The sequence below is a fragment of the Leptidea sinapis genome, chromosome 22 (assembly GCF_905404315.1).
Source record: "Leptidea sinapis chromosome 22, ilLepSina1.1, whole genome shotgun sequence".
NCBI lineage: Eukaryota > Metazoa > Arthropoda > Insecta > Lepidoptera > Pieridae > Leptidea > Leptidea sinapis.
Genome location: NC_066286.1, coordinates 154,183 through 175,872, shown reverse-complemented (window position 1 = coordinate 175,872; position 21,690 = coordinate 154,183). Strand labels below are relative to the sequence as shown.

Here is a 21,690-nt window from a genome sequence, read left to right as displayed (position 1 = left end):
TCCTCGTGGAATGGTTAGTTTGGGCAGCATTGTTTATTTTCTAAGATACTTACTTTGCAAATAATAATGCCACTTTTTATATTATATAAAGTAGCCCGTGGGAAAAACAATGATCTCTGAAAATGAAGAACTTATGATAATGAAAATGATATGGAAGTTGTGTGAAAATGAATATGGAAGATGTGAAATATGGATTTCAATTTATTATTTCATTTATTGATCATTTCAATATATTTTAAATATATTTATTCACGATAAGTGGTTGCCAATGTCCTTTCCAAGTTCTAGTCTATCTGTGTAGGTAATAAATTTTATTAAAATTATTTTAGTGATTTAAAAGCGTAATCATCGTTATCGTCAATAAAAGGCTTCGCGGGGTTGAAATAGAGGGTGGAAATTTGTATGAAGATAACACCATGAAAAATTGTATTTACACATGATAGGAAATAAATGAATATTTGTCCTAGTTTTTTTAAATTTGGTGATGAAAAAGGGGGATAAAAGTTCTACATTTGGTAGCTTATAAAAATGTTATTTCCAAAAATAATAAAAAATGCTGCCCAAAGTCATTATAACACGCGCACGAAGTCGCGGTTAAAAGCTAGTAAATTATATAGTTAGATGACCCATCGCACAGTAATATTACCATTACCATGCTCACAGGCTGTCACTTGTCCTTATAAATAGAAAGAAATAATAAAAAAATCCATCAATCAATCAATCGTCTAAAAAAATTTTTGCTGCATTATTTTCAAATTTCTCCCGGGTAATTTAATTCCTTTTTAACATCTTATTCATTCAGTTTTACATCTTCATCTCATGGCGTATCATCTACTTTATCTTTTAACTCTATTGTTTCATTCTTCTTTCGAAGATCGCTGTATATATCTTGTAGACATCTTCCTTTTGTTTCTGGCACCGCTATTATAACATAAGTAGTGATGAACAGACAGACAATTGCGAAAAGATAGAACGCGACGTATATTCCCAGATAGATTGCGATTGGCTTAAAGAATAGAAGTTGGAGGAAGGCAGAGAAGGCCGCTATTGACATCGTGACCGCCATCACGGTACCGCGATACTATAAAAAAAAACATGTATTAATGGAATGGTAACATTGTATTTACAGTAATATTGTAAAGGGGGCTTGAAATATTTAAAAATATGATGATAGTTTAAAAAAAAGTATTGTGTGGTTTTATGAAACCACGGTAAAAATTTAAACTTTTTTTCACATTATAGACATTTAACTATAAATTAATGAGATAATATTCCATTAAGGGTATAAAAATCGCTTTTCCTCGTTGATCACTTTTTTGGACTCACTAGCTGTGTCGTTGTTTACTAAAAGCAAATATAAGTTTCACTTTCATAAATAACAACATTTAGATTAAACATTTACAAAAAGAAACAAAATAGGGTGGAGCACTAGCACAAATGAATAATATTCTATACACTACACGGACAGCTGCTGCGAACTATAGGCACCGCCCGACCGTCACGCGACATGCAACACACAGACGCAAAAGTTTGAGACGATGTAATAAAAGTTTCACTTTAAAAACCATTATTTAAGGCGTATTGTATCCCAAAAATAGGCTAATAACTAGCTAGTATAATTATTAGCCTATTTTAAGGGGTACAATACGCCTTAAATAATAGTTTTTTTTACACTATCATCATATTTTTACACTTCGTTACTAGCCCATTTTTAGGATAACTATAACTGTTTAATTAACTTCGTAATCTTGAACTTATCAAGTATTTCATTGAAAAAGAAGGCCACTGAGTTGCTTGCACCAGTTCTTCTTAAGTCTGAGTCATATAGAATGGGTGGTGATTTTAACGTTCAATTAGTTAATTAAAAAAAAACCAATAATATTTATTATGTGGTGAGTTGTAGTAGTATTGTCAAACAAATGTAATTTACCTTAAATGAGAAGATTTCTCCACCTAGAATCATGGAAACAGGCAGCAGTCCGGCTGCGTCGCAGAAGATACACACACAAAGGGTAACTATGGGTATCCAGGGTGTTGCATTAATTCCATATATCCTGAGTAAGAACCAAGTAGCTAATGCACCCATGCTTAGTCCAGATATTAGCGAAGTGGTAATCAGAAGGGGCTGAAAAAACGAAAATAATTTTAATTCGATTTTTTCATGAACAACTGAACCTTATAAGAAGAAAGATATCACTTTATTAATTCATATTTTTACATATTGCAAAATGTTGTACGTTGCTTATGGAGATTACTTCTTGAATGTGGGCATATATATACGTATGTTGGCCATTAGTTGGACTTACAAGATCACGAATGTGGAAGTTCTGCGCCGCGTCAATTAACAACGCGAACTCATGCAAACCATCAAGATGAGGAAAGTTGCATATTTGGGGCACGTGATTAGGCACGAGAAGTACGAACTCCTACAACTCATCATGATTGGAAAAGTTGCCGGAGGAAGAGGCGTAGGTTGCAGAAAAAAGTCTTGGCTGCGCATCATCCGTTAGTAGATAGAAATCGCGAATGTGGCAGAACTTTTTCGCCTCGCGAAGGACCAAAGTTAAAATGACAAAGCTGACTGCCAACCTTCGCTAGTCGGAGAGGCACGTGAAGAAGAAGATGTAGATTACTCCTTAAGACTTATTGGAAATTATTATTAGTTACTTAGTCATTACATCAATTGGACATCATTTTCATCGTCGAAGTTCGAGCCACGGGCAAGTACGAAGTTTTTTCGGTACTCGTTGCTCGGGTGTAATCAGCGTCCGTTGCGAGTGCAGTCAACATCGGGCGTTGGGTGAGCGCCGAGCAGGCAGTAAAGGAATAACTATCGAGTGAGGCAGTTGCGTCGCACGTGCATGCCGGGAACACCACGTTCTTTTATAATCTCTTAGCTTAAGTAATCTATAGCTGTTATGTGAAGTGTAACTAAAGTGGAAGTGTTTTACTCGCTGTCATGTCCAACGCGAACAACAATGGACAACCACAAAGATTCTGACCATGTGACCGGTCTTACCCCGCCATATATTTTATTAAATTAATATTTATGGCTTTGTATTTCAATACCTTTCTTCCTGTTTTCTCTACCACGCTAGATGCAACCGTAGATCCAATAACTTGCACAAAACCCAGCAACATTGCTTGCTGATTTGGTGTCAAAATCAATCTAGATTTTCCTGAAGCATTCGTAAATATTTCACCGGCAAAGTTCGTCACAGGTATAGCACCGCATGCTTCTCTTGCTATAACTGTAAAAAGGGCAATGCGGAACGCTCGGAAAAGGATTTTATCTTTATCTGAAACAGAAAAATGATAAGTCTTTTATTCATACATCCTTTCTTGTAAGAAATCCATATTTTTGCTGCAATGAAACAACCGGTATGAATTCTTTATGAAATGCCTTTTGTTGGACTTAAATTTTTATTTTTTTTACACCATCAGAAAGAAGACATTTCAACGAACAAAAAGCCCACAAACTTTTTGAAAAAGCTGATATTTTGACGTCAGAATTTTCGATTGAAAATTGGGGTGCTTTTTTGATATTAAGTTTGATATTAAGGCGAAAAAATAAATATTTTAATTCAGTTAAATAACAGTGTATTTGGGACATAAAAAGGTAAGTTTTCACCAAATTACGTAGAAAAAAATTTTTTTTTGAAAAAGATATAAATTAAATACCAAAAACTTGGTTTTTTGAATTTTACACCTAAATTTTGAGGTTATGTGACAAAAGTGTAATTACAAAAGTTGTAGAGCTCTTTATTACCTACAACTTTGCCAATTTACTTTTTGTCATAGGACTTGTAGTTTTGCCTGAAATCGAGTTTTATACCCAAAAACACCCCCCCCCCCTCTTTTTTCCACTTCTCAACCTCAGATCGCCCGTAATTTATTTTTCCCTAAATTTTTGTTATATTTTCTTCCTTTACTAATGGGTTTCATCCTACAGTAATTTTTTTTGGTTTCAAAAATTATCAACCCTGGCCTACTTGTATTTACGTTTAATTTGATTTGATAAAATTTTTTTAAGAATTTGAATTTTATGTATTTTGTCAAGGTTCGAATTGTAAGTACGACCGTACGATTCAGCTAACGCGTTATAGAGCATTATTTTGACTTTATATGGTATGCGATTTTTAAGAATTAAAATACTTGCAAGGAATTGTCTAAGTTTGTTGCATACATAGTCCACGTGATTATTCCATTTATAATATCCTCTATTATTAACCCAAGATATTTGTGAGATTTAACTATTTCTAAGGGTGTGTATTTACACGAGTGATAGGTTTTATGTAAGCAGACATGTTCGTGAACTATAATGTTTTTGATTGTTTTTTTTTTGTTAATAAACTGTGATTTTATCAATAAGAGCTTAGTTTTATCTGCATTAAGAACAAGGCCTACATCATGACACCACCGGGTAAGATTGAGGTCCTGTTGTATAAAATCACAAGCCTTTATTGGTTCTTTGTCCGCGATTACGAGACAAGTGTCGTCCGCAAACTGGAAACAAGTGCAGTTTTTTATACAATCTTTGATGTTATTGACATATGAAAGAAAGTGAAGCGGCCTAATACTGAACCTTGAGCAATGGCTATTCGGAAAAAATTATTCCATGATTAATGCTGCAAATCCTTTGGACTCAAACTGGAAAACTATTACAAAAAATAATTTATAACGATGCAAGATAGAAGCTCAGTTGGGATGAGCACTCGGACGAAACGCATCGTTCATAAATTTTGATTAAGAATATACTTTGTATAATTATACCCAGAATTGAGGAATATAACCACATATAAAAAATAGCAAATTGTATGGACTACTATTATATTTTTATTTTCCAATACATAATATGTACGTTCATTCGTCGCTTTATAAGGTCGGCAACGCTCTTGTGATTCCTCTGATGTTACAAGACAGAATGGGCTGAGGTGATCACTTACAAGTAGGTGACCCGTATGCTCGTTTGTAAATAAAATAAAAACAAAACCAAAACTGTCTACCACGTGTGCTGAAATACTTTGGTCACATAGCTCGCAGAGACCCTAGCAATATAGAGAGGCATAGGCCTGGGGTAGAAGCCCGTAACACCCAATAGTAGAGCGACCAGATGTCGACCGAGATGAAGATCCCACTCAGTATAGTTTTCAACAAAGTGACCAACATGGAGAAATTAAGAGATTTATTTATTTAACCAATAAATCCCCTATCCTTAGAGAGTGACCTATTGCGATCGAGGCTTGACTTAAATTTAAGTATTTAAATTAATATAAACATAAATCTTAGAGCTACTACTAACAATCTATACCTACTGTACTAGACTATAATATAACTATTACTAGAACATACAACAACTATTCTAATTTTAAACTCGTTCAGTGAGCAAGCAAACAAGTCAATCCTACGCGAAAGTTTATTTAAATTTCGTAAAGCGACTGTAAGATAAAGAGACATTAGCAAACGGAGTCAAGATCTAAACTCCCCCACTTCTGGGACTAGAATAGAATTAAAATTTAATGATAACAAACCACCACCACAAAATTATTAAATAACAAACCAGAATGAGTAATAAATTTTTACAACTAACTAATGGAACCAAACAAATAAAACAATTTATTATAAAAACGAAAAAGTAGGTAGTGTGCGGCAGTGACTGTGACCAAATGGAGCTAACTCATTAGTAAGGCCTAGCACGCATTGCGAATAAAAATCCGCGCGGATTTTTTTTGCGGATTTAAATCCAAGTAGTAAGGTTTAACTAGCACACACTGCGGAAAAAATTCCGCGATTTGTGTCAGTTTGTACTCAGGTCTCAGCCGAGACACATGTAAATGGACAACAGCGCTTATTTTTTTGGGCTTGTATTATGTATTATATGTCTATTAAGACGTATCAAAAGATACTGGAGGAGGTAAAAATGATTACTATTATTTTTTTACTACAAATATATAATATAATATAATAAAGCCTTTATTAATGATTTTCCATTTGATATCTACTCTATCTCTTATTTTAGTGTTAGTATGTTAGTACGGTTAGTCGACAAACATGATTATTTTATTATTGTACGGTGGTTTGGTTCCGTACAGAGTAAAACACAAGTTAGGCTCAAATGGTATATTGAAACCTTAACTTATGCTATATGGTAAAATGGTAAAATGTTGGTATGGTAATGAGCACGCGAATCGATCGGCGGCTTGTCGCGAACTGGTTACAATATTACTTAGGAAATAACGCGAGGCGACGTAAACGCTGATACGCGAAACGTGATGTACAGTCGACATGCTGTTGACCGTACATGCTGCCACCGCGAGAGAAGAAAGAGTGGTGGTGAAGATGGTACAAAAAAGAAATGGTTATGGTTAGCGAGTGACGTGAGACAAGGTGATAAACAAATTTGCATTATCTAATGGTAACCTTAATGTCTCTAGCCACAGTAATCACTAAAATTATGCCTATGCACTACAGGAGAAGTGGATTGGTCTTTCACTTCATCACTACACTTATCACTATTTTTACTAGCACTAGATTGCCCGTGGTTAACTACACTTACACACTGGTCACTAACACTATACACAAACGCTGCGTTCGTCAGACCCCGCGGCTCAGGGCGCGGCGGGTGCGACGCGGCTGGCCCTGCGCCAGCGGCTGCCGGCGCGGGCGGCGCGCTGGAGTCCTGGCGTCGGCTGCGGCGCGGGCACCACCGCCGCACGGCGTACGCGGCGGCCCCGGCCACCAGCACACCCGCCACCACGTATATCGCGACGTAGTGGTGAACGTCGTGATAAGATATACCACCCTTTAGACCACTCTCTGAATTCATTTGTTTTATTTTTGCGCCTATATCATCTAGCTCCTGATCGTAACCACCCATCACTGATGCTGGCTCCGAAATCAGCGACACGAACGTCTTATTCTGGTTAAAGATGTGGTTGATGGGGTGAATGTCTATAGCTGGTATATCCGTCTGTATGGTTAATGTATTGTTCTGAAGCCTCCGAGCATAAATGGTAATGTCTTGTCCTTTCAGAACACAATCTGGACCCAACCTAATAATGCCGCTATTATTAAGATGATTGGAAAACATTTGCTCTCCACAGATGATACGTACTGGATACGAGTCGCAGCAAAAGAAAAAGTATGTATTGACCTCGCTTAGCTGAGACCACCAATCTAGACATTTGGCAGTTTTGGTTCTGCACTGCTTCGTCTCCTGGTCTTTGGAGCACATGACGTCATCATGACTCCTATGAGAAATTGGTTTTTCCAAAGGACAAAGTTGTGTCTCAGTATCTAAATGAAGACAATTATTTAATTCTAAGTGTGATATGGTCATAAATGAGTCTCTTCGTAAGTTGATCGCAATGTAATCCGAAACTGGAACTAGGGTGACCATGGTTTTGCCGTTCCGTCTTGGTACAGGATAAATTTTATATACTTGGTAATGGTCTCTACTCACTAATGGTATTCTAATTTCAAAAATAAAATAGTCATTTAGCATTTTCGCTCTGACCTTGAGTAAATGGTACATTTTGGTTAATTCTGTATGCGTGTTCTCTATTGGTAAACTTAAATCGTTGGACAATCTTCCGGAAATAATATTTAATTCTTCTAGAAGCTGGTCGGGTTTCAAAAGATGTATGTTGAACTTCCCAAAGTACACCTCCGAAACAGTATCTAAAAGAACATCCTGCACATTCTTCAAATTCGACTCCAAGCTGTTAGCTGCCATAGCGCATAATAAAAATTCATTATTGTTTTCCACGTCTTTCAATTGACTCTTGACATCATTGGTAGCGTTCCTTAACTGGTTAAGGTAATGAGTAAATATTTTATATTGTTTGTCAATTGAGCCTTGCATCCTCTTCAATACATTATATTCTGCTTCTATTACGGAAGTCTGGTTTTTCCATAGAGCAGCAAGATGGTTTTGGTTTTCCCTAATTAAATCGATGTCCTGAATATACTGCTTAGCGAATTGGTCATCGAGTACACCGAACAGCGCGTGTGCAACATTACCCACAGCGTTGATAAGGCCGCGCCTGCGCCGCGCGTGCCCGCGTGGGAACTGCTGCGTCGACAGAATGTTATTGTAATGCGATAACTCTGTATAACTGTGCTGTAATTGTATTAAAATAGATTCACAATGGTTTCTGACTGACGATTCCTTGCAAATATATTCCATATGATCAATATATTTGGATAACAATTTACTGCCTTGCCAATATGGTTTTAAATCGTAGTATACAACTAGTTTCCATTCGTCCTGAACTAGTCGCATGGTTGATATTTTATCTAAATATAAACTTTGACTGTCGTTGAAGTTTATAGCGTTGTATGCACACGTGGCTGGTGAAAATAAAAAGGTAAACAACATAAGTGCCATGGTAAATAAATTAACAATTCCTCTTCTAGCTCGTCGCTTTGGTTTTGGTAAATCGTCGTTCGACTGGTGTTTCGGCTGGTTATGGTCAGTGGTTTCATGAATTTGGTTACTGTCTTCGTCGTTGGAGTGGTTAATAGGTAAAAGAGATAGTTTGACTACTGGTCGCTTCATAATGCCATTTTTGGTTTTAACAGAGACTACTCGAACTAGCCCATCTTGCCCCGGATGTAGCTGCACGATTCGACCGAGAGCCCATTTACCCGGTGGCAGGTTAGCATCGTGTATAATTACAATGCCGCCAACATTTAAATTTGGTTGTGAACGTCGCCACTTGGACCTAGCGTTCAACTGTGTGAGGTACTCCGCTCTCCATCTCTTCCACACATCTTGGTAAATCTTCTGCACTAACTGCCATCTGGTTCGTAAGTCGTGTTCTGACTCAACAATGGTCAATGTTGGTCCACTGGACAGAAAATGAGAAGGGGTCAAACAATCTAAGTCTTCGACGTCTTCACTCAGCGGGCACAGAGGTCTGGAGTTAAGGCATCCTTCTAGCTGAGCTAGAAGAGTAGAGAACTCCTCGTAGGTGAGTTTTTGTTCTCCTATTACTCGCTTCAGGTGGTATTTCAAGCTCTTCACTGCAGCCTCCCAGAGACCGCCTGCGCTTGGCCAAGATGGTGCGTTGAAGTGCCATTCTATCGACATTTCAGCTATTTCTGCATAAAACTGGGCATTCAATATGGTTTTCAAGTTAACAATCTCCTCTTGCAAAACTCTATTTGCTTTTATAAAGTTCGTCCCGTTGTCACTGTAAATGTGACCGGGCGATCCTCTCCTGGCCGCAAGTCTTCTGAGGGCTGCCAAAAATGCTGAGGCGGTGAGATCAGAGACCAACTCCAAATGTACAGCCTTGGTCGCCATACACACGAAGACGGCGACATATCCTTTGGTACATCTCACTGATCTACCCTTCGCAGACTTGACGTCAACAAAACCAGTAAAATCAACCCCCAAATGGTAAAAGGGGCGGGTCCTGTTGATTCTTGCAGGTGGTAAGTCTCCCATCAACTGGTCGTGTTTCAGGGGGTCGTGCCTTCTACATAGCACACATCTCCGTAGCCTCTTCTTTACAGCATTGTTTCCTCCCAGGATCCAATATTCTTGACGCAGCCAAGCAAGGGTTAACCGGGGACCCCCATGAAAGGTCATCTTATGCGCGTGGTCAATAATCATGTCAGTAAGCAAATGGTTATGTGGTAAAATACACGGATGTTTCATACTATCTTCTATTTTGGCGTTGGTCAATCGCCCCCCAACCCTCAAGAGCCCCTGGTTATCAATAAATGGTTTCAATTTTAATAATTTACTCTTAGGGTTAGGTTGGTTATGGTTTTTAATATATTGTATATCTTCTAAAAATTCTACTTGTTGTATATGCCTTATAATTAAGTTTTTAGCTTTTCTTATTTCTAATATAGTTAAGTAGTTTGTTTTATTAGTATTAAATGACTTAGGTGTAAAACGTAACACCCACGCAAGCACTCTTGAAGCTCGCGTAAAATCGCTGTATCTGCTAATTATACTATCTATAACCTTGTTTTGATATTTAATTGTGTTTACATTTATATTTAATAATGGTTTTTTAAGCTCTTCGCAGGTTGTATATAATTTATTGGTTAATTTGGACTCTTCAAACGATCTTAGCCAGTGGGGACCTATCCACCACATGGAATGGTTAATCAGCTGTTCTGTGGTAATGCCTCTACTTGCGCAGTCAGCTGGGTTGTCCTTTGTTGACACATAATGCCAGCTACTCGATGGTATAATGTCAATGACCTGCTTCACCCTATTCGCGACGAATGGTTTCCATTTACATGGGTCGCCGTTGAGCCAGCCTAACACAGCTGTCGAATCAGACCAACCGTAGATTTTGATGTTGTAATCTGATAGGCATTTACAGGTGATCTTCATGACCTTGGTAAGTAGAACCGCTGCACATAACTCTAATCTAGGTAACGATACATTTTTCTTTACAGGTACGAGACGAGACTTCGAAGCTACTAATACTACAGAAGACTGGTTGCTGGTAATATTGTTGACTCTGCAGTATACAACACAAGCGTAGGCATTTTGTGATGAATCACAAAACCCATGTAATTCAATGGTGTCGTTCTTAGAAGACTGCAACCACCTTGGTATGGTAATATGGCTAATTTTCGTGATGTCAGCCTCTATGGTTTTCCATTTTGTGTTGATGTCAGCTGGTAATTCGTCGTCCCACAGAAGATTTAAGAGCCATACTTCCTGGAAGAGTAGTTTCAACTTGGTGGTAACTGGTGAAAGCCATCCAAGCGGATCAAATATCTTCGATATATTCGAGAGTAAACTTCTTTTGGTGAGTTTACTGACTGGTTCGGAATTCAATTGAAAAGTGAAATAATCTTCGTCGGGATGCCACTTAAGTCCTAATGCCTTGGTTGATTCCTGGTATTTAAAAACATATGCTTGGTCTTCGCATGGTAACTGGTTATCTGGTAGTACATCTGGTTGATTTGACGACCACTTCCTTAGATTGAATCCACCTAACTTAAGGAGATTTATGAGGTCGGAAATCAGCCTCCTTGCAGACTGGAGGTCATGATGTCCATGGAGGAGGTCATCCATGTAGAGCCTGGTAGCCAGAACTTCTGCTGCTTCTGGGTAACGGTGACCTTCATCCTTAGCCAGACGTTTCAATGTCATCATGGCTAGGAATGGTGCGGCCTTGGTGCCGTATGTGACAGTGGTAAGTTGGTATTCTTCTAATGGTTGCTTTTCAGGGTCCCTCCACACGATCTTCTGGAGCGGCTGGTCATCATCATGGACATCTATAAATCTGAACATCTTCTCTATATCGGCTGTGAAGGCTATTTGGTACTGCCTCCACTTTAATATGAGAGTAAACAAATCCTCTTGTAAATTTGGTCCAGAGTACATAAGGTCATTCAACGAAAGTCCAGTCGAAGTTTTCGCTGAGGCATTAAAAACAACTCGCGTGGCAGTCGTCGTGGAATCCGTTCTGATTACACAATGGTGAGGTAAATAGCACTGAAGTATCGGATTACTATTACATTTCTTCATATGGTTTAAATTAATATATTCATGGATAAATTGTTTGTAGTTCTGTTCGATAATTTTATTTTTACAAAATCTGCGTTCTAATTGCCGAAATTGGGCTACGGCTTTGGTTTTAGACTCACCCAATTTTTCGGTAATCTCTGGTTTTAATGGTAACCGTACAACATAACGTCCGTCTGGTTTGCGCGTAGTATGCTGTTGATAATGATGAAGGCAATGGTTATCTTCATCCGTAATATTTACAGAGTTGTCTGAGATATCTTCAATCTCCCAGAACCGCTGTATATCCTGCAAGTCGACCATGACGACGTTGCAATATGTTTGGTTTGGTTTTATGGTACCACTAAGAATCCAACCGAGCTTGGTATTTTGCGCGATTGGTAGTGATGTGCCATTACGAATTAAACCTGGTAAAATAATTAATTCGTAAACTTCAACGCTTAAAATTAAATCTATTGGTCTACTTTTATAAAACTCTGGATCTGCGAGTGGTAACTTTTGTAAATACGGCCAAGCTGGTTTTTCTAATGTTTCGTGTGGTAAATTCCCGACGACATGCTTCATCACATAGGCTTCCGTTTTAAATGTGAAATTATTATGAAGAGATGACACTGAAAGCTGTGCGACTCCCTTACTATTGTTGGCTTTTGCGCCTACTCCGACCACCACACAGTGGCGCTTAATCCTGGGTAGGCCTAAAAGTTGAGCGGCATTCTCTGTAATGAGAGATGACTCCGCGCACGGGTCTATGAGGGCTCGCATGGTATGGTGACAGCCATCCATAGACATAATATTAACTTTAGCTGTTGCTAATAATTTGGGCATGGTTTCTTGTGGGGCATTGGTAACGCATATATTGGATCTTCTAGGAGAATTTTCGATCTCGGTATTTCTAGAAGTAGATGGTGCAAAAGTGACAAGAGCATTATGCAGAAGAGTATTATGCTGCTGGTTACAAAAACGGCAAGTTTTTTCCGAAGAACATTCCTTGTCATAATGGTTAATTAAACAGTTTTTACATAATTTGTTGGATTCAATGACCTTAAGTCGATTCAGCGGTGCGGATTCTAGAAATTGTTTGCATTTAAACAATTCATGGCAACACGTTTTACAGAGTATGCATTTCCGTTGTGGCGCAATATGTACTGGTTTCGTATTGACGTGGTTTATTACAGCTGGTCTTGGTTTAAAATTTCTGTTCATAAAATTATGTAAATGGTTATTGGTATGCTTTTCAGCCCATGGTTTTTGGTATTGGTTTTGGTGTACCTGGGATGAATTTGATTTGTTGAAGTCCTGCTTACGACGAGAGCTTTCTAACGAAGTAAATTTAATTTCTAAAAATTTCAAAAAATCTAACAAAGTAGGCAATTCTTTTGGATTCTTAAGCGACACAATGTAATCATTATGGGTTTCAGTATCTAACTTTTGGCACAAAATATAGACGATCAATGGGTCCCAGTTGGAAATGTCGATGCCCATTGCTTTTATAGAGTTAAGACACTCGTTGGTGGTGTCATGTAACCTTTTGATGACCGCTGCAGATTGATGTTGAATCGTAGGCATGGTTAGTAACAATTGTATGTGAGAATTAAATATTAACCTAGTATTATGGTAACGTTGGTTTAATATGTCCCAGCATACTTCGTAGTTTTCAGAATTGATGCGTAAATGGTGAACTAATTTTTCAGCCTCGCCACGGAGCTTACTTTTCAAGAATTGCATTTTCTGCGCATTTGGTAAAGATTTATTATGGTGAATTGTTTCGGAGAATAAATCTTTAAAACATATCCAATCTTGGTAGTTTCCGCTGAAGGTGGGAATGTCCATTTGTGGGGTTGAACGTTCCCTGTAAGATGACGACCACATCTGTCTGTTCACTGCCTTCTTCATGGTGTTGTATTTCTTCTCCATCTCAGCGAATGCTGTCTCATACTCTTCGTTGTCGAGCAGCCCTTCGCTGTCGATGTCCCAGTGAAGAGAATCGATGACCGACCATCTTGATTGGATAGTTCGTAAAATATCTTCGAACTCCCAGCGGTCGGAGCAGCTTTCAAGGTCGACAGCCTCTATGGTACGGGATAGCGCCTTGAAGTTGCTCTTCTGCTTTCGCAGCATTTCTTCGACCCTACTGGAGTTGCCCTGGTTCGATAGCTTTGGTGCAGGGAAGCTAAAAGAGGGACCCTCCTGAGCGGGAGAGAAAATATCGCGCCTATCTGAGCCCTGCGATAATGGTGTAGCAGGTCTCAGTAATGGTTTGCTGGGATCGCTGGTTACGTAATTAGAAATCATATTCCTAACTTCCTGGTAAAAATCTTTCGTCCGCTGGTAATGGTTTTCCGCGAAGTAGCGATGGTTAGGGTCTTCAAACTCAGCACAAAGCCTAGTATGGTTGGTCTGGAATTCACTCCAGTACGAGTCTAAAGCGTTGAGACGTTTTTCAATATAGGCGGGTGTCTTTCGTTCTGGCCCGTCCTTCTTGAAATTAACACACTGCGTGTTAATCGCGGACATAATCTGGTTTTGGGTGGTTAATAGAGCCTCCATGGTTACGGGTCAAAAGAGAGTGGTAAAGAGTGGTGAGTGATAAAAAGGAAAGATCTTACTTGAAGACTGGTACGTGGTGACCTGGTGTGTCCTCAGCAGTCTCCCCGTTGGTAGTCGCTGGTAGTATCGCCGATCTGGTGAACTGGTTACACTCCACACACAAGCACTTTGGTCAACACTAATTTGGTTCACTACACACGCGACGAATTTTGGTTAAAATGGTTAACTAATGGTACTGGTTAATAGAACGATGGATCACAATGTTTTTGTGTCCTCGAAATGGTTAAAAAAATTCTGGTCACTGGTTAACAAAAGGCCGAAGGACCACAATGTCCTTGGAATGGTTAAAAAAATTCTGGTCACTGGTTAACAAAAGGCCGAAGGACCACAATGTCCTTGGAATGGTTAAAAAAAAAAATTTGTCACTGGTTAACAAAAGGCCGAAGGACCACAATGTCCTTGGAATGGTTAAAAAAAAAAAAAATTTGTCACTGGTTAACAAAAGGCCGAAGGACCACAATGTACGGTGGTTTGGTTCCGTACAGAGTAAAACACAAGTTAGGCTCAAATGGTATATTGAAACCTTAACTTATGCTATATGGTAAAATGGTAAAATGTTGGTATGGTAATGAGCACGCGAATCGATCGGCGGCTTGTCGCGAACTGGTTACAATATTACTTAGGAAATAACGCGAGGCGACGTAAACGCTGATACGCGAAACGTGATGTACAGTCGACATGCTGTTGACCGTACAATTATTAACTTTTATGTTAGTAAGTTATAATGCATGCACTATGTTAGTTTTCTTGATTATTTTCAAATGGATCCCAGTTGGGTAAAGGCCTCCTCCATTCCTTTCTATTTTTTCCTTTTTCGAGCCATTTAGTTCCGCCAATCTCTCTAATCTCATCGGTCCACCTTTTATGTGGTCTGCCCACATTTCTCTTTCCTACAGGTCCCTTCCATGTTGTGGTCTGAATGGTCCATCTAGCGTCTGTTAGTCTGGAAATGTGTCCGGCCCATTGCCACTTTAATTTTAATGCTTGATTTAAGGCATCAGTTAGTTTTGTTTTCTTCCTTATCTTCTGGCTATGTATCTTATTAAGTTTTCTTAATTTAAGCATGCTTCTTTCCATTCCGCGCTGACATGTCCTAATTGAGTGTTGTATTTTATTTTACTACAAATAGTGAACGGAAATTAAGCCACTTTATTTTTTTCCTCACATATACCATGCCCATCATACAACTTGTGTCAACAACAAAATAACAATGCAATAAAATTAGCAGATTAATAGGCATTATATATTATGTATAATTCTATCTAAAAATATATTCATATTATAATTATATATATGTCTATAAGCTCTGTCTGTACATATTTTTTTTTTATTTTATGATAACTATAAGTTTTACTACTCACCGATGCGAATCTACAGTTCTTATTAATTAGTATTAATTTTTGCCTGTGACTTTTATAACTCAATTAAGGCTTGATCGCAAATAATAGGCAATGTATTATGATGCTAGTACGTCTCGTGGTATAATTTTACATACACTGGCCTTCAAAAGTAAGTATCACACTTTTAAAAGTGGGATATCGTTTTAAGTTCGCAAGATATACTTTCGAAATAAAAAGGACTCCAAAGAGAATTTAATTTTGTACATAAAAACTTTATAGTCGGTAACCTTCTTTTAAGAATTGGCTGAAAAAAAACTTCAAAAACAAAACCATTCCTTTTTCAAAGTGGACGTTTCTGAATTACAATTATACCATTCACATTTTTCTTTCTGTTTTAAATTTTTTTCAACATCGATGGGTCTTGTTTTAAAAATTTATGCTAAAAAGCACATAACATTTATTTATCATGCCTCTTTCAGTTGAATAATGTGCTAGGATCATGGCTTTTCTGGAACTAGGCATCAGTATGCGTCGCACTGCAAGAATGGTGGGTGTGACGGTACGAACGGTCCAGAAGGTAAAGCGAAGGTACGAAGAGACTGGACACCATCTAAGGAGACCTTGTAATGGCAGACCCAGGTGTACCAGTGCCCGAGAAAATCGTTATATTATTTCCACTGTGTTAAGAAATCGCCACCAAAATGCAGTTGAAGTCCAGCAACAGCTACTTCAGACCCAGAGGGACTACATTAGTGACAGTACAGTGAGAAGAAGACTTGCTGAAGCAAATTTGAAGCCCCGAAGACCAGCGAGTGGCCCAAAACTCGAGAGACAGCATCGAGTAGCGAGACTGCGATACGCCCGTGAACACATGCAGTGTGATGAAGAGGAATGGTCAAGAATTTTGTTTGCAGATGAGTCTCGATTCTCCCTTTACACTTCTGATGGAAGGCGAAGTGTTTACAGGCGACCTGGTGAGCCTTTCAAGCCTGCATCTCAGAAAGAGTCCAATACGGTGGAGGCAGTGTACATGTATGGGCTGGCATATCTTCAAAGGTCGCACAGAGATAGTAGCCATAGAAAATGGCACCCTCACTAGGCAAAGATATGCTCAAGAGATTCTCAATTAGTATGCAGGGCCGTATTTAGCAAATATGGGTGATGGATCGATGCTGATGCATGATAATGCCCGGCCACACACGGCTCATATCGTACAAGAGTATATTCAGGAGGTCGGTATCAGCGTGATGGCTTGGCCATCAAGAAGTCCTGATCTCAACCCGATTGAACACGCCTGGGATGAGCTTGGGAGGCTAGTAAGAAATCGCAGACCACCACCTACTACCCTCAGGGCACTAAAGCAGGCCCTGGTAGAAGAATGGGAGAATATTCCCCAACATCGGCTCCGAAACCTAGTGTTCAGTATGCCAAACCGGCTCGAAGCTGTAATCAGAGCTCGAGGAGGCAATACCAGTTATTAAAAATTAAATAACATGTAATACATTTTAGTTAAATTTTTTTACACTAAACTAAAAATGACTATTTTCATTGTTTTATCTTTTTTAAGTTAAAAATGTTACTAATGTATAATTTTAGTTTCTAAGAATTAAAGCCTATAAAAATTGCAACAAAACATTTTTAATCTTAAATCTCTACCTTCTATAGTTAAGAAAAAAAAATTATTTGAAAAGTGTGATACTTACTTTTGCAGGCCAGTGTATTTAATATATTTTTTGCCGTTTTGCAACATTTGGTAAAAGTAGAGCCCAAGGAGAAGTGGCAATTAAAATATGGTTTCTTACTCTTTTCATATTTGCAGCTTAACAATTTTAAATTACAATATTTATATGTAGCTAGTGTAAATGAAATGAAATTTATTTATTTGCATAGATTGTGGTGACTTAGTTTGTACTTAAGTCGTAGTTTCACAGCACAATTACTTATAACTTGCCAAATTTTTAAGTGTATAATATTAAAATTGAACAAAATACTCAAACGACTTTTGTAATCTAGCCTCAAAAGAGTGGCTATTATTTAGTAACTGCATCAATCCACATACTCAGAATATTGTATAAGTGAAGGACTTTAATAAAAATATCTAAAATTAAAATCTATGGACGATATGCGATTCGAACCTGCGCGTCTAGGGCTATGCCCCAGTGCTCTTCCAACTGAGCCAACCGTCCGTGTCCGCCTTTGTCCCATATTGTATATATAGCTATAATGAAATGTAATAAATTTTGGAATGGTTTCTTTCAAAATTCAATATGCTAACAAAAATTCATGGACGATGTAGGGCCCACTTATATGAAGAAGTTTTGCTGCAATTATTTAATTGTAATATAATACGCTGGTGTGGGACGCGACTTTCGTCGACACGCTGGCTCTTTCTCATGTCCAAGTTACGTCAGTTGGTGCTGGGGCTGCTGCTTTGACTGCCGAAGACAGCAAGCGTCGCAAATATGTTGGTCTCAGTAAGTCTTATCGGTATCTTTATGCCCTTTGGTATCGAGACACTTGGCCCGTGGAGCCCAGAGGCGCGAAGAATTTTCAAAATACTATCTTCGCGCCTCAATAAGGCTACTGAAAACCCAAACACTGGCAGCTATCTCGGTCAACGGATCAACCTAGCTATCCAACGCGGAAATGCAGCCAGTATTCTTGGTACCCTTCCACGTAATGATAGTTTTAATTTTATGTAGTCATAGTATTGTAAATATAGTTATAAGTTTTGTTTTGTTTGAATAATATAATTCAATACACGTGCCCAATATTGTGATAGACAATCTATCAATATTAGGCATGTATATACGCGCAATGTTAGATAGCAAGCACAGCTGATATCAGTAGAATTAGTTCATTGTTATTTACAGGCATGCTGCGTAAATAGCAAAAAACAAATTTAATAAGATAGCAAATTTATTACTCTACATCTTGATTGTGACTTTGATGATTTGAACAGAAATATAACGGAATATATTGCAGTGAGCTATAAATTTTCTTAGAAACTTAGAAATTATACGATTCGGTCGAATAATGCGAGTATCAAACATTTAAATAAATTAAAAACATATTTTATAAAAAGGACTTTGAAACTGCAATCCCCTGTTTTAGTCTGAAGAAATAGTGAGGATGTGCTAAAATGTCAAAGTTAACATTTTACCTTTAACTGAAAATAAAAACATAACACCTAATTATGTGAGGAATTTCACACGACAACGATAATAATTTGACATTGTTTGTTACGCATCCTCAAGAAGTTTTTATAAGCTCTGACGTTTTAAATTTAATGTCAATATAATATATTAATTTATGAAAAGGATTCTTCGATCCTCCTACTTTCTGAAACTGGGCTGAATTGGCGAAATCAGAAGAGGGTCTCATAACAAAACGAGTATAGGATCGAAGCGACCCTATTTCAAAAAGATAAATTTCGTATTCTTCTAACACAAATTGACGGTTCAGGAGGTCTATTACCAAAATCGAAAGCCGAAGTTTCGGTCTGAAACAAAAAAACGAAGATCTTCGAATTAAATACTATAGCCAAAGTACTTCGGATCCGAATAGTGTGGACGGATTTAGTTTCGGAAATATAGACTTAACCACAAAAAGTGATGCTGTAGCTACGATCATAATAATTTCAAACAACGAAACAGCAAAATGTCAAGTGACTTTGGGAATAAGGTAAATTAAAGGCAAAATGTCTTATCGCGAACTTCGTATCGATCCTCGGATCCGAAACACTTTCATAATATGAAAATTGTAAGATCCGTTAACCGATACTTCGTATTTTGATTTTGGTAATAGGGCCCCACTTCGGATCCTTTAATGCGTATTATCGTAACAAGATCGAACGTCAATTGGATGACGAAGGTGGATGGAAGATGAACGTCAAAGATGGAAATCTTGCAAAATTTTGAAGTCTGCTTGAGTTGACAACTTAAAGCATCATAATATAATAGAGCATACATAGCCCATTAAATAGTTGTATAAATAGTATTTTTGATTTGTAAGAATAATTTTGATAAATTGGTGCGAGAATGTCGAATACTGTAATCACTATCGTAATTAGTCATTTAGTGGTCCCACTGGAAGATCAGCGCTGGTTGCGACAGTAATCAGCATTATGCTGAAGTGTGACCATTTTGTGACAAACACTCCAAATTGTAATTTGTTTTTTTTTTTATAAATCTTTTTTCTATTATAATATTGTTTTTGTTACAAATAAATATATTTCTTTCTTTCTATTGTCCACATAGCCTAATGGTGCACTATTTACTACTGAAACATGGATTTTACTAACTTTGGAACGTGTTTTAGATATTTTTACTCACATATACTCTTTAGGAGGAACTTATTTGACGTCGCATCATTCTCCTGTTCTTTTTTGATGTGACCCAACTCTTTTACGACGTCAGAATTATCCACGCTTTTGCAACGGAGCCAAGCTAATATTTTAAGCGCTTTCTGCAATTTGAAAAAAATAATAAATTTTGAATCAATGCACATCAGAAAATTTATTATACGTAAAGGCAGAGATAGATGCAGCTTTCCGACTGATTTTATTTAAACATTATATGAAACATGCATTTAATTTTTAAAAAAATTAAAATAATAAAATTAAAAAATAATAATTTATAATAATAAAAATTAAATTATCATAATTTAAATTCAATACTTAAGGAAAGGAACGTTGAAACTTTAGCAAAGGTGTTTATGTGATGCATAAGCATTGTGACAAAAATACAGCTACCGAAGAACTTATTGTTATGTTAATGAAGTAAAGTAATAACGCCAGCTGAAATAAAAACTACAGTTTTATTACAAATTCAAACATTAGGTCTGTCTCACTCCCCGTGTAGGTATCAAAATCGTAAGTAACCTACGCGTGGCGGCCACAGCTACGGGGCTATCCAATATGCTAAATGAGCTGCCCTTCATTGAGCGGCAAAATTTAAATACTAAAAACATTAATTATAGAATAAAGGATTACCTATTACATAAATTATAGCAGCTAAGAGCATTTGAACCTGCTAAGTCATATTCATAAGTTATATTTATTCGTTTTTAAGTCTTTTAAAATATTTTCACTGTGTTCATTTAATTTATAGCATAAGTTGTGAGTTGTGACGTATTATTAAGTGTTATTAGCATTAGTTGTTAACCTTTGTGGTTTTTTAGATGCTAATTTGATCTAGTTTTATATCGGTATATGTAATATGATAAAAAAAAATAGAAACTCACAGCGAGCAGTGACACACGCGCGAACTAAGTTGGTCACCTACTTTTAAAAAATGCTTGCACCTACTGGGATTCGAATCCCGGTAGGTGCAAGCATTTATATGATGAATATGGATGTTTGTTTCCGAGTCATGGATGTTTAAATGTATGTATGTTTATATGAATTTATGTATGTTTAAGTAAGTATATTGTATTAAGTATATCATTATCTTGTAACCCATAACACAGGCTATATATGCTTAACTTGGGGCAATATAATTTGTGTAAAAAGTATGTCAATATTATAAGGTCATTGCGAACCACATTAATACTTTTTAAGCTTACAAATTAAACAGTCTAATTTAGAGTTATTATTATTATTATGTAATTATTATTAATGATAGCCACGTATTTATCAACTATACCAAGTAGGTTCAATGCTTATATTGCGTTTATCGTACTTAGACCAAGAGCTGACCGCAAAGAAGTTGTTTGTTATTGTAATTTTATAGAAGACGTGTGCAAGTCTAGCTCACGTCATGGATCTGTTCAAGGACGTATTTACCTACCTAGCTATATGAACTATGTTGTCGTGATCTTCCAACGCACATTACTATCTGCGACTAATGTAGGTTTGACAACGAAATAATGTTTATTTCAAACCTATTTATATTATAGAAAAAACTGAGCTATTTTTATAATATGACCTTATACTAGATAGGTACAGTTTTAGGTAAAGAAATCATGTGTCTACCCTGATGTCGTCAGAAGAGGTAAGAGTTACGTGATAGAAAGAGAGGCAACTTCTAGGTGAATAAAAATGTAGGTTAGTAGCGCTGTGCGACCTTAGACCTTATTGTATGACCGCAGGAGTCCCTATTTCTTTAATTGATTTTGCTGAGAGAGAATTCATTGCTTTTAGTAAAAAACATTTAGTATAAAGCTTAATCATCATATTGATTGTTAACCTAGATTTATGACATGTAGCAGTTGGTTTTTTTTTCCAATAAATAAATA

General features: G+C 37.3%; 1 protein-coding gene across 1 annotated transcript in view; it reads right to left on the bottom strand.

Moving 5' to 3' along the window:
* Positions 1 to 511: 511 nt before the first annotated feature.
* The window catches only part of LOC126970927 (facilitated trehalose transporter Tret1-like), a 33,024-nt gene continuing 11,845 nt past the window's right edge, over positions 512 to 21,690 (bottom strand). Inside the window, exons 6-9 of the mRNA XM_050817059.1 lie at positions 19,788 to 19,920; positions 3,070 to 3,299; positions 1,931 to 2,125; positions 512 to 1,081 (exon numbers count right to left, since the gene is read on the bottom strand). Of these exons, the coding sequence (XP_050673016.1) occupies positions 818 to 1,081; positions 1,931 to 2,125; positions 3,070 to 3,299; positions 19,788 to 19,920 (822 nt within the window). The 3' untranslated portion in view covers positions 512 to 817. The remainder of the gene's footprint in view (positions 1,082 to 1,930; positions 2,126 to 3,069; positions 3,300 to 19,787; positions 19,921 to 21,690) is intronic.